Raw genomic sequence first — 26,671 nt, 5'->3', positions numbered from 1 at the left:
GGTATGCCCCAATACTTGACAATAAATCTAAAGAACAACCTAGCAGTATCTTCAACATTGAATTTATCCGGAACAGGGATGAAAGTAGCATACTTGTTGAATCCGTCCACAACTACCATGATGTTGCCACACCCATCCACTTTTGAAAGTCCCACAATGAAATCCATAGAAATAGACTACCATGGCTCCTCGGGAATGGGTAAAAGATCCAATAGTCCAACTGGTTTCCTCTGGTCACCCTTGTCTTGCTGACACACCAAGCAAGTTGTCACATAGGCCTCCACATCATACTTCAGCCAAGGCCAAGAGTAGGCATGCTCCACCAGTATCTTGGTGTGATTTATGCCAGGGTGACCAGCCACAGAGAATCATGGCTTTTCCTTATAATATCCCTGTGCAAGTCTCCCCAATCTGGGACATACAAGCAACCTGAGTCTGTCTTCAAAAGCTCCCCATCAACAGAATACTTGCACACTCTGCCAAGCCGTGCCTAGTTCAACAACTCTTGCAACTTGATAACGGTTGTCAAAACCATAAAAAATAACCTATTAATAATAAACAATTAAGAACTGCAGATAGTGGTAATAGGGTCGAATTTACAGGGAATTGACACTTAGGACTTTCTTAACAATAACTTGGGCAAATTAATAATAAAAGTAAAATAAAGAGAGTGGTTTTTGATGATGATGAACTAAGATTAAAATTAAAGTAGTATAAGAAAGCAATTATTAAAAGATGAGTAAATCAATGATAAAAAGATTCTAGTTGAAGTGTAGGATACTTTAATTCTTCTATTTGTTTCAATAAATTAGTTTAGGTTGTGGAAGACTCTCCACACAACCAAATCTCTCCTTAAGTTTAGTTTGATTAGGAAATGTTTGCTAATCAAACACTAGTTAACAAGTCGCCAAGGAATGTCCTTGGAGGTTTTTACTTTTCAACTGTCACTGCTTTAAGAAATAGAGAAACCTAATTCTAACTTAGCCAACCACGTAGTTAGTTAGATCATGCAACCTCTGAGTTGTTACCCTAATTATTATTTGTGTTTGAACAATCTAAGCAATTACGGACCTAAATTATTTAAACTAAAAATATATTACTTTGCAATTAAAAGTAACGGGTCCTATTGATCATAACAGCAAGGCAATAATAACATGAAGAATAAAGTTGCATAAATACTGAAAAATAGAAGTATTGACAATAGAGTTTCAGATCTCCCAATTCATAATCAAACTAAAATTTCTCCAACTTCAACTAGAAGAAAATGTATTTAGCCACTTATGGTGGGCAAAGATAACAAAAAGAGAAAAGAAAAAAGAAAAGAAGTCTGATTCGGTGCTGCTGAGGCTCTTCGAATTGGTGATGTTCTGCTGCTGCTGGTTGCTGCCTTTTTATAGATGCAAAAACTCTAGATTAGTCCTTTATGAGATGGAATTCCTTTTTGACTTGGTTTTTTATTCCTTTCTTGATTGTGTTTCTTCATAAATAGACTTTCTTGTGTGAATGAATTCTTTTTGCACAGTGTTTGATGTGTTTTAGATTAGTCTTGGTGTGTTTGAGATGGAATAGAACTCTTGAAATTTGAATTTTGGTATTTTCCACCACGCTGCAATTTTCTTTTCTGTGGTGATTGATTTGGCCGGTGATTTGGGCAAACCCTTTCACGAGTCTGTGCTGTTTCTTCCCTTCTTTGTTCTGCGATAGTTGATTTGTCCAGTGATTTAGGCAAATCGCTTCTGGCAAATCAAGATCTTGAGTTTCAGCTTCTTGCTTCCATCTACTTGTGCAGCCTTCTTGGCCACTCTTGGGGGTGATTTGCCCAAATTGCTTCGGTCAAATCAACTCTTCATACATTTTAGACCATTTTTCATCAATTCTTCATTCTTTATCTTTTTCTACAAAATATCATAAAAAAATACAAAATTAGCTAGAAAATGTGTAATTTAGCATAAATAATAATAGTAAAAATGTGGCACACTCGAAGGTGGTTTGGCACCGGGCTCCAGTTCAATAGCATGATCCACCTCTCTCCTTGGTGGTAGCTTCTTAGGCAATTCTAATGGCATCAGCTCCTTAGACTCCTCCAAGACATCTAGCACCTCCATGGGAATGGCATCAGTCTTCACTTCAGCATCATCTCCTTCAAGGAGACAAGATAGGTTGGCCCCCTCCCCTCCTCCTGACTCCCTTGCTCAGTTGCATAGTCGAAAGTGATTGGCTATGGCTAGATTTCCCTCGTGCTAGAGGAATGGTGCAGATGTTCCCATTCTCCATGATGCACATTGAATCAGCAAAGGGAATGGGGATTGCCTTTACCTTGTCCATGAATTCCATCCCTAAAACACAAAGATAATCATCCATAATCACAATAGTAAAGTTAAGAGTTCCTAGCCACTCACCTATTTGCACATTGACATCCCTTGCCACACCATGGACCATGTTAGGCTTAGAGTTAATAGCCTTCAGCCATGCCAAAGTTGGTTCATAAGCCATTCCCATCCGATTTGCATCCTCCAGCCTAAGAAAATTGATAGAAGCACTAGTGTCAACCAAGGCACATACCTTCATGTCCCCTATATTAAAGTTAACATAGAGCTGGCCCTTCTTTTCCTTAGATGGCTCCTGTTTGCTCACCATTGCCAACTAGAGTGATCCCACACTCGCCTCTTCACCCTTCTTGCTGCTCCCTTCCTTGTCCTCTACCATGGTAGAGAGATTTTTTTTTTTTTATCTTTGGACACTCTCTAGCACGATGAGGGCCTTCACAAAGGAAGCACTTAATGGGTGGCCGGGATGCTAAATTCTTGTTGGAAGAATATTCAGACTTCTTGAACTTGAAAGTATTCCCCTTCTTCTTGCCACTCTTAGGGTTGTCACTTGGCCTAGGGTCAGCTTCAACAACTCTCCTGCCCTTGTGAGGCTTGGCCTTTCCTTTGTCAGGCTGCCTTCTAAACTCCACTAAGGAATCAACAATTGAAATTTTTGTGGCCAAGTCTTGAGCTCCCCTTCTTTGGACTTCTAGCCTTACCCAATGCTACAGTCCATCTAAGAATGCAAACAAAGCTTCATTATATGGGTAGTCAGGGATCTCAAGAATTACCTTGGAGAATCCTTTGACATAGCCTTGAATACTCCCTCGTTGGATCAGCCTTCTTAGCTTGGCTCTTGCCTCCAAGGCAACATTTTCAAGATAAAATTGCTTCTTCAATTCCTTCTTGAAGTCACTCCAGGTAGCAATTGTGTAGAGGCCCTTTTCTATGTCAACAAAACGCCTCCTCCACCACACCATGGCGGTGTCTGCCAAATACAGGGATGTATTGTCCACCTTAACACCTTCATCCTTGATCCCCATGGCTCTGAAGAATTGCTCCATACTCCACAAGAAGTTGTCTATCTCCTTGGGCATTTCTGGAGCCTTTGAAAGGGGCAGGTTTCGGCACCTCCATCCTCTGTGGAGTGGCTGTCATCCCTACAGACATAGATGGACTAGCAACACTCCCTTGCGCCATAGCTTTCTTTAGCAAGGTGAGCTCGTCCACCACTTCCCTCACTCTGCCAAGCACTCGGTCAAGCTCTTCCCGCAAGAACCGATTTTCTTCCTTCAGCATGGCTACTTCCTCCCCCCAGACTGTGGTGGGTCGTCTCATTATCACTGGCCAGCCTTTTGATGGCACCATTCAAGGCGGTTTGCACTTCCTCTCGGAACTCATCAGCAGCCGATGTGAGTTCCTCCAAGTGCAAATCTATCTCCTCGAACTTCTCCTCACTATCCACGAGCTTCAGCTCCACTTTGGCCAGCCTAATCTCCACATAACCTAACTGACTAGAAATTCAAGAGGGTTCACGAGACTTACCCCTGGATCCTTTCTTTCGTCCAGCGGGTTGAGTCGCCACAAGGGGCTGCTCTTCGCCACCAGCTTGGCCACCATGGACAAATTGTTCAACTAGATCTGCCATGCTCACTTCCTTTGGCTCTGATATCACTTGTCACGTTCCTTGCCAGAAGACTTAGTAAATTCGTGTCTTCAAGGCCATGTGCGGCACTTAGACCAATTCTCAAGGCTAAGTCAGCCTTCCCTCTAGCAGCAGTTTAACAAGAGGAGGTTGAACTCAGAAGAGTGCACAATACTCTTGGAAGCTATGGCCAATGGACACAAGCAATAAAAGAAGGAAGATAAGTAATTGTAGAAGATTGAAGATGGGAAGCTTGCACTTTTATTAATTCAGAACAAATTTATAATTGGAGAAATAGGGCTCTCTTTACAAGGGTTTCTCTCACAGCACACTCAACATATAACATGTGCAGCATAGACAATTCTCAGCAGGAGGGGTATTTATAGTGTTCCCCCACCTCCTTACCTATTGGATGAAAATAATTGAGAAAATAAATTAAAATAGGAAAATTCTCCAGCAATATAAGTGGTAGGACAGCTGGACCAATCAGAGGCTTGCATCTAGCTCAATTGCCTTGAAACAGGTGGGTTGCCACCTTTGAGACTGGTAGTTCCATAATTCTCTAGAGAATTCACCCATCAGCGCCTGCAGGGTCTTGCATGGGTCTGGGACATGTTGGGGCGAGGCCTGCTCGCCTTTCCCCCCATGTCTCGGGCACTTGGCGAGGTCATATGCATCCGGCTGCCAGCCCTGCCAAGCCCGTTGGCCACTCTTAGAGTTCTACCTGCCTTGCCGAGGTTCCATGGTCCAGGCATTCCTACTGCCCCAGCCAACTCCGCAGATCAAGCCTTCCTGCAGCAATCAGCCTTGTTAAGTATCCAAGTTCCCTCTTGGCAGGCCTACGAGACATTCGAGCTCCTTGTCAAGCCTACGGAACATCCGGGCTCATCCTCAGTAGGCCTATGGGACATCCGAGCTTGTTTATGGTTGGCCTACGGGACATCCGAGCTACCTGTTGCTAGGTCAGCTGAGCATCACGCTGTTGGCTGATTTTGCCCAGTAGGTTTTTTTTTGCCTATCAGTCCTGCCAAGCAGGCCTTCCATCCTGCCAACCAATTCGTCAACAGGCCTACAACCAATCCGAGCTCGGCAATTCTCCTCTAATTTTAGCAACTCAGCCCGCCAAGGTTCAAAAGCCTATTTTCAGCCTACATCAGTCTCAGATGAAAACCAATTGGGCCATTCTGGCAATTGGACTTGCAGGAACTCCTTGAATGGGTAACAAAAATGCCCAGGTGTCGCCCTCTTTCATTTGCCGGTCTCAATTTTATTGCTTTGATTTGCTAACATTTTCACCTAAAAGTTAGTATCAAGTCTAGGAATCTTGCTTCCTTTCTCTTTTCTCTCCTCCTTTTTCTTTTTCTTCTCCTCTTCCTTTGCCTCTTTCCTTCCATGTTTTTACCTCTGTTTTTCTCCTTCCTTTTCTGTTTCTTCCTTTGGCAATCTCACTGTCTCAGTCTCCTTTTGAATTCAAATTTTAATTAAAAGTAATTATAAAAAAAATTTATAGTCAAAATACATGCACTTTTTATTAATTTTTTAATAAAATAAAATTTGAATTATTGAAAAAATCTTCATCATTAAAATTTATTTCCATAAAGTCTGAAAGCATTATGACAATAAAACTGTATACGAAGAAGGTAATAAGTTGAATTTGCTTACATTTGTGTTCCACTAATTAACAAGCAAAAGGATTTAGTTTTTTCTGGTGAATTCGGTCCATGATTGCTTGGAACATTGGGCTGTATTAGAAACCTCACATACTTAGCCCAGAAATTCTCAACGCACTAAAGAAGGTAGAAAACGAAAAGATCAAATCTTTATTAACAAAGAAAATTCAGTACACTCAAATTACAACTCCATACAAAAGAACCGCATAACACCCATTACATTGCACATTACACTCATTTATATTACTTGTTTATTAGAAGATATTGTAATTCTAATACCTTTTTTCAAACCAAATTGCAACACCCCATAAATGGAATTTGCCATTGTTTTCAGTCAACCAGAGATCTCAATGGCCTTGACATCTGGTTTCTTGACCTCCTCTTTAGGAACAGTACTCCGTTCTCCATGCTTGCCTTAACCTCGCCAACTTTTGCATTCTCTGGCAGCCTGAATCTTCTCAAGAATTTGCCACTTGATCTCTCAACTCTATGCCACTTATCGTTCTTCTCTTCCTTCTCTTTGCTTCTCTCTCCACTTATCTGCAAAACCCTGCCTTCTTCTACCTCCACTTTCACTGCCTCTTTCTTTATTCCCAGAAGATCAACCTTGAAAACGTGAGCCTCCGGAGTTTCCTTCCAGTCTATGCGTGTCTTGGAAAATGCTGAAGTTTCATTTGCGGACTCAGAGCGAGGAGCTGAGACAGAGAGATGTGCTTGGGAATGGGAAGCCATAGAAGGGATCCCAAAAGTCGAGAGAGAAAGGATCGAAGACGTTGGTTCTCCGGCCACCAAAGAAGCTGCTTGGAATGAGAGACATTTTTCTTGCTTGGTTTTTGAAATGAGAATTGATGTCGGAAAAATAAGATAAAATAATGAAAATTGAGTCGTGTTGAATATTGTATTTATTTTGTAATTTCCTGGGTTAAACACATCCTTCTAGAATTTTAATTTTCAGGATCAGATGATAAGAATTTATATCTTATTTATAACCAAGCAGAAAATACAGGAGAGAAAAAATAAAGTAGAAAAAATGGAAGTATCTTTCTTTATAAAAATGGAGGATATTTATAGTAGAAAAAATGACCGGGGTTATAAAAATATTGATATAATATAATAAAATCATAACGATCAGATTTAATATTGGATTTAAATCTCATAAATAAAATCTTTTGAAATCTAAACTAATTTTATAGTAATCTCCCACATATTTTAAAAGATTTTTCATTGCTGAATTAAAAAATTTAGTGTATATGTTTAGAATTTGGTGTCTTTTGAACTATGAATTAGACCTAGATTAATAAGACTTAACATACAGAGTAATTGGTGAAACTTTTGTTTCTATGAATCAAAAACTCTCTTTTGTATTATAATATCCCATCAATCTCATAACACTTCACAAATCTTATTGTCAACGCTGTTTTGCGCTAATAGGCTATGTGCGCGCTTGGTAGTTCATAAGTGCTCTAGAAATTATACCACAATCTCATAGAAGCGGCTCCACTCCAGACCTATATAGGTGATATCATCAAGTGTATACTGCAATTTATACACCACCTATAAAGAATATGAATATCATTAAGAGTTTTTATCTCATCCTCTCATTAGTGCAGTCTAGCACTTCTTACACCATATGAAGGGATAACAATAAATAGTGCTAGCAGAACTAACAAGTGACTTGTTATTACCCATATGAACCTTTTTCATGGGATCTCCAATCACAAAGGTTGGGTTTCCATCACTATTAATTTCAAATTGACTCCCATTCCCCTCGATGTTTCATCTATTAGTTTTCTCCCCAAAGGTTTAGCTAGAGAATCGGCCAAATTCACTTCTGACTTCACATAATCAATGGAAATAGTTTTATCTTTCAGCAGCTGCTTAATAACATTATGTCTCAGATGAATATGTCTATTTTTACTATTGACAATTTTATTCTTTGAAATGGCTATTGCCGCTTAGCAATTACAACGCATTAGTACAGATGGTGTTGGTTTTATTCCTAACGGAATATTTGCTAAGAAGTTTTTTAGCCACTCAGCTTTAGTTCCAGCTAATTCTAGAGCAATAAACTCTGATTCAATAGTAGATTTAACAATGATATTTTGTTTGGTTGATTTCCATGTAATTGCACCACCTCCTAGAGTAAATACATAACCACTAATGAATTTTATCTCATCTAAATTTGAAATCCAGTTAGCATCACTGTATCCTTCTAATACAGCGGGAAATTCACTATATAATATACCATAGTTCATGGTACCTCTCAAATATTTCATTAGTCTAATTAATGCAGCACTATGTTCAGTATAACCTATAAACATGCAAACATAAGTTTTTGAACCTATTTTTCATTTTTTAAGATCAGGAAGAATTATTTCAGCAAGACACTCCCATACTTTTAAATATTTTAAGTTAGGTGTATAATATTTCCAAAGTTCATAGGGTGTTTTATCAGTTTTCTTATAGGGTATCCTATTTTGTAGATAACAAGCAGATAATAAAGCTTCCTTGAAAGTGATCGTTGGAAAGAGTACTGATAATTGTATGCCTACATACCTTATTAGAATAGACCTAAATTTCATGCAACTTTGGATCGACAGCAGTTACAGATCTCTTGATTCTGTGAGTGCTGAAGCAACGCCATGCATGCCAAGTATTGAAAAATTTTCTCTTGCCATCTTTTAAAATTCTGACCCGAAAAACCTTAATCTTCAAGATGTCAGGAAAAAGTTTGGCATATGGAACAGCAGGCAGAAGAGACCCACCATTTGCAGCAGTAAGAAGCGTGGCGGCTGGAAGTACAGCAGAAGCAGAGGCAGTGATAACGTCATTGGAAGCAAATTGTGCAAAAGTAGAGATAGTGACAACATTTGATTCCATTTGTGTGAAGATAAATCCTTAAGATTGTTGAAAAAATAGGATAAAAAAATGAAACTTGAGTCATGTTAACACTGTTCTTAAGGATTTATTTTGTAATCCCCTAGGATTAAACATGTCCTAGAATTTAATTTCTAAAATCAGGACAATAAAAATTTATTTTTGATTTATAATCTAGCAGAAAATACAGAGGAGAGAAAGAATAAAGTAGAAAAAATGGGAGTATCTTTCTTTATAAAGATAAAGGTTATTTATAATAAAAAAACGATCATTATAAACGGTTAAATTTAATATTAAATTTAAATTTTATAAATAAAATTTTTAATAACTATAAAATCTTTTAATGATCATAAAATATTTTGAAATTTAAACTAATTTTATGATAAGAGAAAAGAACAAAATTGCTCAGTGAAGGCTTGTTTATATTTGTGTATTTCTGTGCTTAGATCTAGGTTTGAAGAGAGGAAGGAAGGAGGTATATGTAGGCTGCGGTTTCTTAACTGTTATATGATGAAACTTCTAGAAGTATATGGTTAGTTGTCGATGGTTCACGAAGAAGGAAACAAGAGATCTTTCTAGAATGCGGAGGAAATTGGAGTAAAGGATACGTGTGTGAGTAATTATACAGTTAAATTAATAAATTGATATATATATATTAAAAAATAGACGACGAAGACTTAAAATATGATAATTAATTTAAATTTTTTTAAATAAAATTTGAGATTGATAGAGTTAAATCTGAAATTTTTTAAATTTATTAAGATATATTAATATGATATTAAGTTTGTGAATACAATTAATTTATTTTTTTTTTAAATTTTATTTTTTATACATATATTTTTATTTTATTAGTTTATTATACCATATAAATATGCTGTATAATTTACATGGTACAACTTTTTGTATTTTATAATTTTTCCTCATGTAGCTGCATGCAAAATATAAGCTCATGCCTCATTCGCTCCACCAGTGGAAAAGTTCTTGAAATTTAAGAATAAATAATTATATCTTATAAAATTTAAGATACTTGTTGATATTTAAAAAATAATAATAAAATATATTATTAAAAAAATAAAATAATTTTATTGTTAATATTTTAAATGGTAGATAAACAGATAATAAATTATTTTAATTACTTTTTTATAATTTGATTAATAAATTTTATTTTTATTTTTTATTTTTTTATATCAAATAATTTATTTTATTATTTTATATAATTATTAACTTATTTTATTGGTATTAAATAATAATAATTTAAAAAAGACAATATGCTATTTGAAGACAGAGTAAGGTGGCAAGAGTCTAATCAGGTGATATTCGATTCCATCGAGAGAAAAGAGGACTCAAAAACTTCAAGCCGGTCACAATTTGATTCTTCGTCAAAACTTGCCCTATCTTGGAGAGGTCGGATCTTCTTAGGAAATTACCGTTAGCGCCTACAATTCGGCAGATTCTTTTACGCCTGTAATCACAGGATTTCTGATCAATTAGCCGAGAAGATCTCTTATCAATGAACCGGCCACATGCCCAAATCATAAAGGCAACTATCTCTTTCGAATCTAAAGAATCGAAAATCAGCAGGGGATCTATGATTCTACATGACACTCGCCCAAAGTAAGCAGTAAACGGTCACCATAAGACAAGACTACGTGGTAAGAATCTGATAAACCTATACGTGGTCCCATCATTAGAAAAGAAGACCCGGGAGATTCAAGTCAGCCTCAAGACAGGTCGATCTCAAGTCGAACAGACTCACCCTTTTAACTTCAGGATGAAACTCCATAAGAAAATTACTATTAACAACTATAATCCAGCAGATTTTTTTTAAGCATGTGATAACAAGATTCTCGATCAATTAGTCTATGAAGATCGCTTACTAATGATCTGGCCGCATAATCGTAGAATTATCAGGAAATAATATATTTATTTATATTTTCTTATTGTAAAAAAGAACAATCGCGGAGATAAAAGTACATTATTCTCTAATACTAAATCTCTAATACTAAATCTTTAAACAATTCATTGCATTCTCTTTTCAGATACTGGCTTTTGCGTTGGAGTGGGTGTCCACTACCTCAAGTTTTCTTTCTTGCAGGTCACAACCAATTACAGTATCGCTCCGTTCTGATCATGTCGTCCATCTAATTTCAACAATATTATAAATTATTTAATTTTTAATTCGTGCAAAATTTAAAAATAGTCATGTTTCTAAAAAAAAAGAATTAAAATAATGCGTAAAATATATTTTATTTTTTAATTTCTAAAAAATTAAATTAATCATATTTCTGAAAATAATTAAAATAATATGTAAAAATTATTTTAATTTTTAATTTTAACTTTTTTTATTTTTGAAAAATTAAAATTAAAATTTTTATTTTAAAATTAAGCTTTTCTAAGCTTACTAGATTTTAAAATGCATAATTTATAAAATTAATTAGATTTTTTTTTTATTATTTGAAATGTAATATCTAAATTTAATTATTTTATTTTTATTTAATTTTTTATGATACTTTTAATTTATATTTTTCAATTGCACTTCCATTATGTTAACAAATTTACAGTTGAAACCCATATTATTTTTTATGCGTATTTCATAATTAATATATCATTGATTATTAAATTAATTTTAATAGTTGAATGGTAAATTATTAATTAACCAATAAAAAAAATAGATGGATCGATTGAATTTGATTACAAAACCAATTAACTTATGATGGATAAAGATAATTTAGATTCAAATTTAATCCAAATTAACCATTAAACACCCCTACTAAAGACCCCAGGAGATCACCACCCCTACTAAACACCCCAAGAAGATAAACACCCCATAGAAATGAACCCTTTCTCAAAAAACTCTCATAAACAAATTAGTCTTTCATGTATCTCCCTCAAAAATCACATTCTATAAAAGAAAAACACACTATTAGAAGAATAAACAAAAGAAATTAATAAAAAAATAAAAAAAATTGACCCACTCAAATGTAGATCTAAATCTCTGAATGAGATAGGGTCTTTGAACAAGGAGCCGACAAAAGAGAGAACTTGATTTTAGATGAAGAATCGGAGAAAAAGAGAAAAATCTCACTTTAAAATAAGAGAGAGACCAATTAATAAAAAAAATTTTAATTTCAGTTATAGAATTTTTTAAAAAAACATCCGGATATTTTGCCGCTCAACTACATCTTATGCATACATTAAGTGATATATATATATATATCTTATTGCTTTTAAAACGAAATAAAGTTATTAGTGTTACATAACAATCATCCAAAGTAAGTTATGAGCGGTCACCGTGAAACAAATCCACTTGGCAAGAATCATGTGAGTAGGAAATATAGTCCATCCCTAGGGAAGAAAGGTCTGGACACCATGATACCCGGTGCGTCATTAAGACTCGTCTTTCACCTGTAATCACAAGACTGTCAATTTATTAACTGGTAATATTCTTTATCAAGTAGCCGATCACATTACTGTCATATTATTGAAAAATTCTATATTCAATACTATACATTCCTACACAAAGATAAAACTATGTTATTTTTTAAATACTAAATCTCTAAACAATTTGTTGCATTCTCCCTTCCAGATAGTAACTTAGAGTATCGAAGTTAGTGTCATTGACACTCTACTACCACCTCACATTTTCTTCCTTATAAATTATAACTAATCACAACACAATTTTAATTGAGTCACGCCGTCAATCTAATCTCAATAATATCAATTATTTTAATTAAAAAATATATTAACTTTTAATATATATATATATATATATATTAATTACACTTATAAACTTAACCTAATAGTAAGTGCATCTGAATAAATGAAAAATCTCAGATTTTATTTTTTAATCCCTAATCCATATTTCAAAAAATATATATATATTATTATTTAATTTTTATAATATAAAAAAATTTATTAATTTAAAAAAAAATTAAAGTTTTATAAAATTTTTAAAATAAATATATTAATTAATTATTTCATTAATTATAACTTTTATTATTTTTTAGCCATTCTGTAATACCCGGCTTGAGTCCGGCCTCGGAATTCCTGTCGTCTGGTGGAATCTCGGGTGTCGGAACCCTCGAGAAGGGTCATACATATGTTTTCTGAGGTATTTTGACTTGTTTTAAGGTTTTAAGTATAAAGGAAAATGAGTTTTGAAAGAAAAGCAAAAAGGGAGAAATGCAAAGGTTCGGCCGCCAAACATTTCATGGTTTCGGATTCACGTTCGGCTGCCGAAGGTGGTCTGGCCAGCCACCTATAAAAAGGGCCAAAGGGTCGGTGGAAGGAGGATATTTCTCCTCCACTTGCAGCCAGAGGTGAGTTCAAGCCTCTCCCAAGTTGACTTTCATGTTTTTCATGTTTTTCACCAAATTTTTCAAGAGTTGTAAGAGTTTTGGTGTGTTTTGAAGGTTTTGAGTAAAAATAGCCAGTTTGGAAGTTTGGAGCTTTGGAAGAGATTTTCTTCATATCTCCACGTTAGGATCCCTTGATCTCTTGTTTGGAAGAGGTAAGTCAAGATCCAGAACCTCTTTTACTGATTTTTGAAGGTTTTATGGGAGTTGTATGAGGTGTATGCATGAATAGGGTTTTGGTTGAGGTTTTGCATGAGTTAGTGTTTAAGCATGTGTAAGTGTTGTTTGATGTGTTGTTTTGGGTTATAAGTGAGTTTTAGGCCTTTTTATGCATGTTTTATGGTATGTGCTAGTTGGGAGTAGTTGATATGCATGTTGGATAGGTTTTGGGTAAGTTTTGCATGAAGCAGGGCATGGTTCTGCCCTTCGGGTAAAAGCCAGGTTCGGCCGCCGAAGGAAGGTTCGGCCGCCGAACGTGCTAAGTAGGTGGTTTCGGCTGCCTAAGCTTGCCCCCGAAAATTGGGACTTTCGTCTCTGGAGGCAAGGTTCGGCCGCCGAAGGTGCCGCCGAAGGTAAGGGACTTTCGTCTCTGGAGAGCCTTTTGGCCTCCGAACCTTGCCCCCGAAGGGTTTTGGCCGCCGAAGAAGGGAGTTCGGCCGCCAAACATGCATGAGTTTCGTCTCTGGAATGGGTTTTCGGCCGCCGAACCTGCCGCCGAAAGTGCCCTGTCCAGCCTTCCTTTGCATGTTTTATGTGATTGTTCTAGGATGGTTTAGAGGGGTTTTGGGGAGTTTCTTAGATATGTTCTTGAGTTAGTTTGGTCCCTCATTTGAGTCCACCTGTGTAGGTACGGACCAGAGGAATCAGGGAAGTCAGCAGTGAGTACTGCAGCAGAACCTGCAGCGTTAGTTCAGAGTCTATCAGAGGTGAGTGGAACTTCTACTGTTTTAAAATGCTTTTAGCATCTTTCATGCATCATGATGAGTATGGTAGGATGATTGCATTAGTTTCACGAAGATGGCGCATTGCATTGCATAATACGATGTATATAATGATGTGGATGGACCAAGGCGACCCCAATAGCCCTACCTCTGTTATGTAAGACCTGGCCGGGCCAGGCAGGCAGAGAGACTCTGTTATAAGACCTGGCCGGGCTAGGCAGCCATCTGTAGGTAAGACCTGACTAGGTCAGGCAGCAGAGATAGTAAGACCTGGCCGGGCCAGGCGGGCAGAGTGAGTAAGACCTGGCCGGGCCAGGCAACTTGAGGTTATAAGACCTGGCTAGGCCAGGCATCCTCCTAGGATAGGGATTTTTGGTGGTCATGTCTATCTGCGACTCAGACTGGACTGGCTGTGATGTGAGGCATTCCATGAGATCATGTTTTATAGTTCTACTCATTGGGCTTGTATAGCTCATCCCTCACCCTCTACCCCAGTCTTGCAGGTACAGGTACCAAAAAGAGTCCAGCAGGGTATGGAAGAAGAGAAAGTATTGTAATAGCTAATGTGGATATGAAATTGTAAAGAGATAGGAGTTTTGTAATATGATGTATAGAAATGTGCTTGACCATTGATAGTATCCCTTTTGTATATACATGGTCAGTGTATGTATGTTTTATGTTATGTATATGAGAAAATCAGGCTTAACATTATGAGTTTGATCCGCCTAGAGCAAAGATGAGAGCTCTAGTAGGGATGTTGATAGTACAGCGTTAGTGCATGCACAGGTTAAGCCTTGAAACAAAAAAAAGTTGTAATTGAATACAGAAAATGTATGATCATGTATGGGATTTCACAGGTATACAAAGTTCACAGAACGCTTGCTACGGGTCCCGGCGGCCTTAAACTGATCTGAATCCTAGCGCCGGTAGCAGTTCGGTATCCGGGCTGTTACACATTCAATTTTAAAAATACATTAAATATCAATTTTTCCTTCTCTTTAAGAAAAATTTATTAATTTAAGATGCGGTAAATCGGTTATTTGTCCCCGCGTAGGACAATTTTTTTTCCAAACCTAATTAAGCAAAATGCCCAGATCTTGCCCTCTTTCATTTGCCGGTCTCAATTTCATTGCTTTAATAACATTTTCACCTAAAAGTTAGTATCAAGTCTAGGAATCTTGCTTCCTTTCTCTTTTCTCTCCTCCTTTTTCCTTTTCTTCCCCTCTTCCTTTGCCAAATTCCTTCCCTATTTTTGCCTCTGTTTTTCTCCTTCCTTCTCTGTTTCTTCCTTTGGCAATCTCACTGTCACAGTCTCCTTTTGAACACAAATTTTAATTAAAAGTAATTATATAAAAAAAATTATAGTAAAAATACTTGCACTTTTTATTAATTTTTTAATAAAATAAATTTTGAATTATCGAAAAAATCTTCAACACTAAAATTTATTTCCATAAAGTCTGAAAGCATTATGACAATAAAACTGTATACGAAGAAGGTGATGGTGATAAGTTGAATTTGCTTACATTTGTGTTCCACTAATTAACAAGTAAAAAGCTTTAGTTTTTTCTGGTGAATTCGCTCCACGATTGCTTGGAACATTGGGCTGTATTAGAAACCTCACATACTTAGCCCAGAAATTCTCAACGCACTAAAGAAGGTAGAAAACGAAAAGATCAAATCTTTGTTAACAAAGAAAATTCAGTACACTCAAATTACAACTCCATACGAAAGAACCACATAACACCGATTACATTGCAGATTACACTCATCTATATTACTTGTTTAATGGAAGATATTGTAATTCTAATACCTTTTTTCAGACCAAACTGCAACACCCCATAGATGGAATTTGCCATTGTTTTCAGTCAACCAGAGATCTCAATGGCCTTGACATCTGGTTTCTTGACCTCCTCTTTAGGAACAGTCACTGTCAGGACTCCGTTCTCCATGCTTGCCTTAACCTCGTCAACTTTTGCATTCTCTGGCAGCCTGAATCTTCTCAAGAATTTCCCTCTTGATCTCTCAACTCTATGCCACTTATCGTTCTTCTCTTCCTTCTCTTTGCTTCTCTCTCCACTTATCTGCAAAACCCTGCCTTCTTCTACCTCCACTTTCACTTCCTCTTTCTTTATTCCTGGAAGATCAGCCTTGAAAACGTGAGCCTCCGGAGTTTCCTTCCAGTCTATGCGTGTGTTGGCAAATGCTGAAGTTTCATTTGCGGACTCAGAGCGAGGAGATGAGACTGAGAGAGATGTGCTTGGGAATGGGAAGTCATGGAAGGGATGCCAGGAGTCGAGAGAGAAAGGATCGAAGACGTTGGTTCTCCGGCCACCGAAGAAGCTGCTTGGAATGAGAGACATTTTTCTTGCTCGGTTTTTGAAATTGGAATTGAGAGAAAAGAACAAGATTGCTCAGTGAAGGCTTGTTTGTATTTGTGTATTTCTATGCTTAGATCTGGGGTTTGAAGGGAGGAAGGAAGGAGGTATATATAGGGTGCGGTTTCTTAACTGTTATATGATGAAAGTTCTAGAAGTATATGGTTAGTTCTCGATGGTTCAGGAAGAAGGAAACAGGAGATGTTTCTAGAATGTGGAGGAAATTGGAGTAAAGGATCGTGTCTGACGTGTGTGAGAACAACTATGGTATATTAAAAAATAGATGATGAACACTTAAAACATGATAATTAATTTAATTTTTTTAAAAAATATTATATATATATATATATATATATTTTATTTTATTAATTTATTATACCATATAAATATGCTGTATAATTTATGTATTTTATAATTTTTCCTCATGTGGCTGCATGCAAAATATAAGCCCATGCCTCATTCGCTCCACTAGTGGAAAAAGTTCTTAAAATTTAAGAATAAATAATTATATCTTATAAAATTTAAGATACTTGTTGATATGTAAAATATATATATATATATATATATAAAATTATAATTACGATTTTTTATTCATAAATTATAAGTAATTTTATTGTTGGTATTTTAAATAATAAAAAGATGGTAATTTATTTTAACCATTATGTTTTTTATAATTTAATTAATAAATTTTATTTTAAACCTTTAATTTTTTATAGTATATATTAAACAATTTATTTTATTATTTTATATAATTATTAACTTATTTTATTAATATTAAATAATAATAATTTAAAAAAGATAATGTGCTGGCATTTGAAGACAGGGTAATGTAGTAAGAGTTTAACAGAGTGACACTCGGTTTCACCGACAAAAAAAAAGATTCAAAAACTTTAAGCTGGTCACAATTTAGTTTTTCATCAAAACTCGTTCTATCTTGGAGAGGCTAGATTTTCTTAGCAAGTTATCATTAACAGTTACAATTCGGCAGACCTCCTTTACGCTTGTAATTACAGGATCCCCAATCAATTAGCTAATAAGATTCATTGTCAATAAAATGACCACATGTTCAGATCACGAAGGCAACTATCTCGAATTAGCCAATGAGATCCCTTATCAATAAACTAACTACATGCTCAAATCATGAAGGCAACTATCTCTTTCGTATCTAAAGAGGGGAACCTATGATTTCACATGAGACTCGCCTAAAGTAATCGCAGAGGTAAAGATACGCTACTAAATTTCTAAACAATTCATTACATTCTCTTTTCGAGATATTAGTTTTTGCGTCGGAGTGGGTGCCCACCACATTACATTTTCTTCCTTGCAAATTACAACCGATTACAGGATCGCTCTGCTCCGACCACGTTGTCTGTCGTCTATCTAATCTCAGCAATATCATAAATGATTTAATTTTTAATTCGTGTAAAATTTAAAAGTGGTCATGTTTATAAAAAAAATTAAAATAATGTGTAAAATATATTTTAATTTTTAATTTGTAAAAAATTAAATTAGCCATATTTCTGAAAATAATTAAAATAATATGCAGAAATTATTTTAATTTTTAATTTTAACTTTTTTCATTTTTGAAAAATTAAAATTAAAATTTTTATTTTAAAATTAACCTTTTTTTTAAGCTTACTAGATTTAAAAGTGCGTAATTTATAAAATTAATTTGATATTTTTTTCTTATTATTTGAAATGTAATATCTAAATTTAATTATTTTTTTTATTTAATTTTTTATAATATTTTTTAATTTATATTTTTCAATTACATTTTTATTATGTTAAAAAATTTACAGTTGAAATCCATATTATTTTTCATTATATTTCATAATTAATATAGAGTGCAGAGCTGAAGAATGATTTGTGATGACCGCCGGATTTCTTCACCCCAGAACAGGGGCTTGACCCCAGCCAAAGGCCCATGACACAGAGGCCCACGTACTTGATACCCCCCAACAAGCCTGGCTCATCCCAGCTTCCGGGCCGGGCTCGACCAAGCTTCCTCACTCAGTCCAGCCTGATCCCTGACCAGTAGACCCCTCTCAGGCCCAGCGTCCAGCCCAACTCTCGGCCCAGCCCGGGGTCCAGAACAGTACTCACCAGACAGCCTGGCAGATCCGCTCGAACGTACGCATGAGGAGAATCAGAGGCCGTTACGCATGTAACAGGCAGCTGATACCCTAGTACACCCGAATCTGTATGGCAGAGATGCATGGCCCAATCCTGGAGAGACCTTTACACGTCACCAGCAAGCAAGACAATGTATAAAAGAGGAGTCCCCTCCTCAGAAAGTTTAAGCCTTATTCTGTAACACAAAACCCTTGAAAAACCCTATTGGATCTCAGATCATCAATTGGCGCCGTCTGTGGGAAACGAAGGAGATCTTTTCATCACCGGAGTTTTCACTTTCAAAACCCACTGAGATCCACAATGGCAAACCACCAAGAAAGTAACCTCAATATTTCAAATGACTTAAGCTCCGCCCAAGAGGTGCAGCAGTTCTCTTTTTCTAGCCCTACGACGTTAAATAACCAAACACCCATCTCTCTTAATCCCTCGCCAGGCTTGGCAGGGAATACTCCCACCATGACCCTGTCTAACCAAGACATTCAAACCATGGCTCTCCAGCTACAAACCACTGCTCACTGGTTGGGGCAGATAATGCAACAAAGGGGACTTAGCACCCCAGTAAACGCACTCCCAGTAGTGGAGGAACCCAGAACCGATGAACCCCGACCCACCTCTATCCGCCTCCAAACTAACAACCACGATGCCGGAGAAGAGGAAGAACCGGAGGCCCGAATCCATGGGAGAAGGGCAAGAGAGATGATAGAAAATGAAGAGGTGGACGACTATTCTGCTGAAACAACCAGGGAAACGGGAACTGAAACAGAGGAGGAAGAATGTAGTTTGGGCAAAAGATCCAACCCAGAAGACGAGAAAATGAACCAAAAACTGAAAAGGTTGAAGGAGCAGCTCCTAGCCGAGCTAGGTAAGAAAGATCAGAGTCAAACCTCCTTGCCTACTTCTTCTCCCTTCTCAAAGGTAATGCAGCAGGAGACCGTTCCCAAAAAGTTTATGATGCCGCCGATGGCGGCCTATAATGGGGCTGGAAACCCGAGAGAACATGTCATGAACTATAAGACCTTCATGGAGTTGCAAACTCTGTCAGATGCTCTGATGTGCAAGGTGTTCCCAACAACGCTCTCGGGGCCAGCGAGGGCATGGTTCAACAGCCTGGAGGCCGGAAGCATTAAAAGTTTTGGAGACCTTGCCCTCCGCTTCATTAGCCGGTTCGTAGCCGGGGTGCCAGCAGATAGGAAGACAAGCTATCTGGAAACAGTTAGGCAAAAAGCTGGTGAATCTCTCAGAGAGTATGTCGCCCGTTTCAATACGGAGGCCCTGCAGATTCCCGAGCTCGACGAAGGAAGGGCGGTAGAGGCCATGCAAAAGGGAACAACCTCTGCCGAGTTCTTTGGTTCTTTGAGCAGGAAACCTCCGACCTCACTGGCCGAGTTGATGAAGAGGGCGGAAAAGTACATAAGGCAGGATGACGCCTTAGTAACGAGTAGATTTACCAAAGGGGTGGCAGGAAAAGAGAAAGCCCCGGAGGAAGGAAGGCTGGAGAAACACGAGAAGAAGCGTGGGAAGAGGCCTGAGCCATATAAGCACGCCTGGGAAAGAAGGGATCAAAGGCCCCCCCTCCTCCCAGGGCTCATGAACCACGAGTGCTCCCCCCTTGGGTTCCTGAGAAGCCTACTCCCCTCAACGCTTCCAGAGCCGAAGTACTCATGGCAGTCCAGGATAAGGAGTTCCTCCAGTGGCCTAAACCCATGAGGTCGGAAGCAGATCAGAGGAATCCTGACAAGTATTGTCAGTACCACCGGACACACGGCCACGATACAAATAACTGTTTTCAGTTAATCACGGAGATTGAAAGATTGATAAAAAGGGGGCATCTCAAAAATTTTGTGAAGAAACCGGAGGGGCAGAGGCCTCCGCCCAGTCCGGCAGCCCAGATGCCCAGGAGAACCGGAGCTGGACCAGTGAATGATGGGTCTAGTGGGACTATTAATATGATTGTTGGAGGAACTGGAGGACGGATGAGCCGTCGAGGAAAGAAGAGAAACCGGGAAGGAGAGATCAGCAATGGCGAGGTCATGCAGATCGTTGAACACTCACCCATGGCCATCGTTTTCTCTTCAGAAGATGCACAGGGCATTCAGATGCCCCATGATGACGCGCTTGTTATTGAAGCAGTCATTCATAATTTTCGGGTGAAGAAGGTTCTGGTGGATGATGGGAGTAAGGTCAATCTATTGCCATATCGGGTTTTCCAGCAGATGGGAATCCCGGAGGAACAGCTGGTTCGGGACCAGTCACCCATCAAAGGGATCGGAGGAGCACCGGTATTTGTAGAAGGGAAGGTGAAGCTGGCCCTTACCTTGGGAGAAGCACCCAGAGCTCGCACCCATCATGAGGTGTTTTTGGTGGTTAAACTCCCACTGAGTTACAATGCGATTTTAGGGAGGCCGGCGTTGTTTAGCTTTGAAGCTGTCACCAGCATCAGGTATTTGGCACTCAAGTTTCCAACGGAAGAAGGAGTGGGAATGGTTCGGGGCAGCCAGGAAGAAGCAAGGGCGGTATACTTGGCCACAGTAACAGAACCAAGCTCAACTGGAGAAGCGCTCGACTCGGAAGTTCTGGAGGTCAGAGATGAAACAAAAGAAGCCCGGACAGAGCCAGTTGGAGAATTGGAGACCTTCCCCTTATCAGAAGCAGATGCAAGCAAGATTTTCAGTCTTAACGCCAACCTCACCAAAGAACAAAAAGGTGAAGTCATGACTCTGATCCGAGGTCACGCGTCGACCTTCGCATGGAAGCCCTCAGACATGCCAGGAATTGACCCCAAAGTGATGACACACCGATTGAATGTCCTCCCCGAGGCCAGACCAGTGAAGCAAAAGAAGAGAGTAGTAGGAAGAGAAAAACAGCAAGCCACCCGGGAGGAAGTGCAGAAGTTAGAAGAAGCAGGCTTTATTAGGGAAGTAATGTACCCACAATGGTTGGCAAATCCTGTGTTAGTCAAAAAAGCCAATGGCAAATACAGGATGTGCATAGATTTCACCGACCTAAATAAAGCCTGCCCCAAAGATTGTTACCCCCTCCCCGATATTAATAAAATGGTCGATTCAACGGCCGGATTTGATTATATGTCTTCTTTGGATGCTATGTCTGGTTATCACCAAATCCCAATGGAGAAGTCGGATGAGGAGAAAACCTCATTTATAACTGAAGACGGGACTTACTGCTACAAAGCTATGCCTTTCGGATTAAGAAACGCCGGGGCAACTTACCAACGATTAATGAATAAAATCTTTAAGAACCAGATTGGCAGGAATGTAGAAGTGTATGTGGATGACATGGTGGTTAAAAGTTCAACTTTTCAACAACACATAGCAGATCTAAGGGAGATATTTGGGGTGTTAGATCAATACAGAATGAAGTTAAACCCAGCAAAATGTGCTTTTTTCATCAGGGGAGGAAAGTTCTTGGGATACATGGTGAGTGGAAGAGGCATTGAGCCTAATCCGGAGAAAGTAGAAGCCATATTGAATATGCCAGAGCCGACCTGCGTAAGGGACGTCCAGAGATTAACCGGGAGAGTGGTGGCGCTTAACCGATTTATGTCGAAGTCAGCAGAAAAGTGTTTACCATTCTTCAAAAAGTTGAGAAAGGTACCAAACTTCAAATGGACGGAAGACTGCCAAAAAGCTTTCGCGGAACTTAAGAAATATCTTAGCTCGCCTCACGTGCTCAGCAGTCCCATAAAAGGGGAAGAGCTTCTGATATATTTGGCAGCCTCAGAACAGGCAATCAGCGCGGTACTAGTAAGGGTAGAAGGAGGAGAGCAGAAACCTGTTTTCTACATCAGCAAGGTACTTAGAGACACTGAGGTCAGGTACTCGAACATTGAAAAATTGGCTTATGCCTTGTTGTTAGCAGTCCGGAAATTCAAAGTTTATCTGGAAGGCCACCAAGGAGTTGTGATGACGAACCAACCCTTAAAGAAGGTCCTACGTAGGCCGGAAACTTCAGGACGGATGTTAGCATGGTCCGTGAAAATCAGCCCCTACTGTCTGGAATATCGACCTCGAACAGCAATAAAATCTCAAGCGCTGGCTGACTTCATAGCAGAATGCTCATTCAACGAGGAGAAGGAAGAATCATCCTCGGAGATGCCTAGAAAGGAAGGAGAGCGAGAGCTTTCCCAAGAATTTAGCTGGAAGCTATATGTAGACGGAGCATCAGGATCTGAGGGCAGCGGCGCAGGGATAATGCTTAAGGGGCCGGAGGGCTTCAAAGTGTGTTATGCTTTACGGTTAGAATTCAAGGCTTCTAACAATATGGCCGAGTACGAGGCCTTGGTGAATGGGATGTTGGTAGCCTCGGAAGTAGGGGTAACCGACCTCGAAGTAAATAGTGACTCTCAACTGGTGATCAACCAGGTGACGGGGGTATATCAAGCCAGAGACCCCATCATGCAGAACTATCTTGATAAAGTAAAAGCCATAGAAGCCGAGCTCGCAGAACGGGGAGTTATTGTCAGATTTCAAAGAATACCTCGGGATGAAAATGAGGAGGCAGACCTGCTTAGTCGATTGACCAAAGAAGAATTAGAGCAGCTCCCTGACGAAGTATACATACAGCATATCCGCACACCTGCTTTCAAGAAGACAAACACGGTACTGCAGGTGGACCAGAGCCCAACTTGGATGAGCCCCTATCTGAAATATTTGGAGAAGGGCGAACTCCCTGAAGATAAAGACGAAGCCAGAAAGATAGCAGCTCGAGCTGCCAATTACCAAGTAATAAGGGGAACTTTATACAGAAAGGGGAAGTCCAGCCCATGGCTCCGGTGTGTAAGTCCGGAAGAAGCTGCAAGGGTAATGGAGGAAATACATAGAGGCCTATGTGGGGCTCACGAGGGAGCAGAGACATTAGCTAACAAAATATTCAGGCAAGGATACTACTGGCCCACTGTTAAGAAAGAAGCAGAAGAGTTTGTCCGAAGGTGCGACGTATGTCAGAGATTTGCTAATGCCATCAGGACCCCTGCCACTCCTCAAGCAAGCATATCCAGTCCATGGCCTTTCTCGCAATGGGGAATTGACATCCTGGGCCCTTTCCCCAAGACTACGGGGCAAAGAAAATTTGTAGTGGTAGCTGTGGAATACTTCTCGAAATGGCCAGAGGCAGAAGCAATAGCAACAATCACAGCCAGAAAGATGATAGATTTCGTATGGGGGCATATCATCTGCAGATTTGGCATACCCAGAGTGCTTATCTCAGACAACGGCAGACAATTTGACTGCAACACTTTCAAAACCTTCACGACGAACGTGGGCATATGGCATAAGTTCTCCTCCGTGGCCCATCCTCAGACCAATGGTCAAACGGAAGTCACTAACAGAGCAATCCTCCAAGGATTAAAAAAGCGGCTGGATGGTGCAAAGGAAAATTGGGCAGAAGAACTCAATAGTATCCTATGGGCACTCCGAACTACTCCCAGAGCACCCACTAAGGAAACACCGTTCGCACTCGCTTACGGTACAGAGGCCGTAGTTCCAGTTGAATTACAGATCCCCACTCATCGAGTTCAATTTCTCAGCGAAGACACTAATGGGGACAAGTTAAGAAGCAACCTGGATGCTCTTGAAGAAGTTAGGGAAGAAGCACAAGTCTGAACTGCTGCTTATCAACAACGAGCGGCAAGATATTATAATCAAAAGGTCAGAGAAAGAAGCTTAAAGGTGGGAGACCTGAATTTAAGAAACTTGGAAGCTACAGGAAAAAGAGCAGCCGCAGGCAAGCTAGCACCGACCTGGGAAGGTCCATTCAAGGTGACAAAAGTGGTTAAGCCCGGGGTATACCGAATTGAAGATATGCAAGGAAACCCCGAGCCCCACGCCTGGAACATCCAGCACTTAAAAAGGTACTTCCCTTGAAATATATGTAAAGAAAAATATTGTACTCTGAAAGGCACAAATAAATAAAATAACGCCATTCTTTACGCAATGATGTTATCTCCATTAAGAATGTTACTTCTCTTTGAAAAAGAAAGAACAAAACTAGAAGACCGGGATCCCCAAGATCTCCCGGATGCAAGACCAGGATCCCCAAGATCTCCTGGCAAAAGAAGACCTCCTTGAGACATAGAGACCTCCTGGAGGTAGAAGACCGGGATCCCCAAGATCTCCCGGATGCAAGACCAGGATCCCCAAGATTTCTTGGCACTAAGAAGACCTCCTTGAGACATAGAGACCTCCTGGAGGTAGAAGACCGGGATCCCCAAGATCTCCCGGATGCAAGACCAGGATCCCCAAGATCTCCTGGCACTAAGAAGACCTCCTTGAGACATAGAGACCTCCTGGAGGTAGAAGATCGGGATCCCCAAGATCTCCCGGATGCAAGACCAGGATCCCCAAGATTTCCTGGCACTAAGAAGACCTCCTTGAGACATAGAGACCTCCTGGAGGTAGAAGACCGGGATCCCCAAGATCTCCCGGATGCAAGACCAGGATCCCCAAGATCTCCTGGCACTAAGAAGACCTCCTTGAGACATAGAGACCTCCTGGAGGTAGAAGACCGGGATCCCCAAGATCTCCCGGATGCAAGACCAGGATCCCCAAGATCTCCTGGCACTAAGAAGACCTCCTTGAGACATAGAGACCTCCTGGAGGTAGAAGACCGGGATCCCCAAGATCTCCCGGATGCAAGACCAGGATCCCCAAGATCTCCTGGCAAAAGAAGACCTCCTTGAGACATAGAGACCTCCTGGAGGTAGAAGACTGGGATCCCCAAGATCTCCCGGATGCAAGACCAGGATCCCCAAGATCTCCTGGCACTAAGAAGCCCTCCTTGAGACATAGAGACCTCCTGGAGGTAGAAGACCGGGATCCCCAGGATCTCCCGGATGCAAGACCAGGATCCCCAAGATCTCCTGGCACTAAGAAGACCTCCTTGAGACACAGAGACCTCCTGGAGGTAGAAGACCGGGATCCCCAAGATCTCCCGGATGCAAGACCAGGATCCCCAAGATTTCCTGGCACTAAGAAGACCTCCTTGAGACACAGAGACCTCCTGGAGATAGAAGACCGGGATCCCCAAGTTCGTCCCGGAATTACAAGACCAGGATCCCCAAGATCTCCTGGCAAAAGAAAACCTCCCTCAGACATAGAGACCTCAGTAAAGAAGAAGGCCGGGATCCCGTAGAACTCCCGGAAAAACAAAATAAAGGATAGCCGGTGAGGCCCCAAGGTCACCCCGGCACAGCCAGGATCTCGTAAGACCTCCGGAAGGTAAGAATAGTTGGTAAAGGACTTCAGGGGCCCCCCCTAAAAAAAAAAAAAAAAAAAAAAAAAAAAAAGGGTCGAGCTCCCAGCTCGAACCGATAAGCCCAAGACCGAGCTCCTAGCTCGGATAGATTCATTTCTTCAAAAGATCAAGATACGAAAGCCAAAAACAAAGGCCGAGCTCCCTCCATAGAAGAACTCATAAATACTTAGGAGGATATTCAGGCTATAATCAAAGCCTAAATTAGTTTATTTAAAATAAATATACAAAGTCACAACGAAGAAAGAAGGACTAGAAGTCAAAAACTAGCATGACAGTTGCCATCAAATGGGTACGAGATTTGATCTCTCAGACGACAGCTAAGAGCTGAACTCACAACTTAAGATTAATTTAGAGCTTCTGAATAAACATATGAAGTCTACATCACACATACGAAGAGTAAAGATAAATGTCAAAGAATATGAAAAACAAAAAGGAAAACTAATATTCCATTAATAACTATTACAATTTATTTCTCCGGTGAGGAAGGAGGATGAATAGTCCTTAAAGGACTTACATCAATAAACCCACCCTCACTATTTCTATTTACAGCCACCCCTGAAGGAAGCTCGGTGTCCTTCGGACCAGCGCTCTCAATAGTAGGGGCAATTTCTGACCCAGGGTGAAGGCCTTCTTTCACAGAATCAGGATCGTCCTCCTCCGACCCTAGCTCGGATCCCTTTGAAGAAGACTCAGCTGGCCGATCTCGGTCCCTCCGGCAATCTCCTCGGGGCAAAGGGAAATCATCCTCCCCGTATAGCACTGACTCGCCATCTGAGTCCACTTCGCGCCTACGAAGCTTGGCCAAAGGAATATCAGGAGCCTGTCTAGCTTCTCTTAAACCGCGATTGTAGCCAGTTACATACATGCGGTAGGCCTTATCAAAGATAGCCTGTTTCATTTCACTAGAAGCTTTATACTCATCAAGATGTTCTTCACAAGCCTCGGCTACAAATTCCTCAAACTCAGAAGAATCTTTGTAGTCCTGAAGATGAGCTTCACAGGCCTGATCAATTTTACCCTTTAGCTCATCAGACTCCTGATACTCCGCTATGTACTGATCGCGCTTCCGCTGAGCCTTCTCTTCGGCATACTTTACC

General features: G+C 39.6%; 1 protein-coding gene and 1 pseudogene across 1 annotated transcript; both read right to left on the bottom strand.

The window, feature by feature from the left end:
- Positions 1 to 5,958: 5,958 nt before the first annotated feature.
- On the bottom strand, positions 5,959 to 6,467 carry LOC110631095 (annotated as a pseudogene).
- Positions 6,468 to 15,455: 8,988 nt separating this feature from the next.
- Positions 15,456 to 16,271, bottom strand: LOC122721693 (17.3 kDa class I heat shock protein-like). The gene has a single exon (XM_043950159.1). The coding sequence runs from the start codon at positions 16,155 to 16,157 to the stop codon at positions 15,663 to 15,665; it is 495 nt and encodes a 164-aa protein (XP_043806094.1). The 5' UTR covers positions 16,158 to 16,271; the 3' UTR covers positions 15,456 to 15,662.
- Positions 16,272 to 26,671: the final 10,400 nt, after the last annotated feature.

Source organism: Manihot esculenta, chromosome 14, assembly GCF_001659605.2.
Source record: "Manihot esculenta cultivar AM560-2 chromosome 14, M.esculenta_v8, whole genome shotgun sequence".
Classification (NCBI taxonomy): Eukaryota; Viridiplantae; Streptophyta; class Magnoliopsida; order Malpighiales; family Euphorbiaceae; genus Manihot; species Manihot esculenta.
Note: the sequence above shows the minus strand (reverse complement) of the source record. Positions and strands in the feature narration are given on the sequence as shown.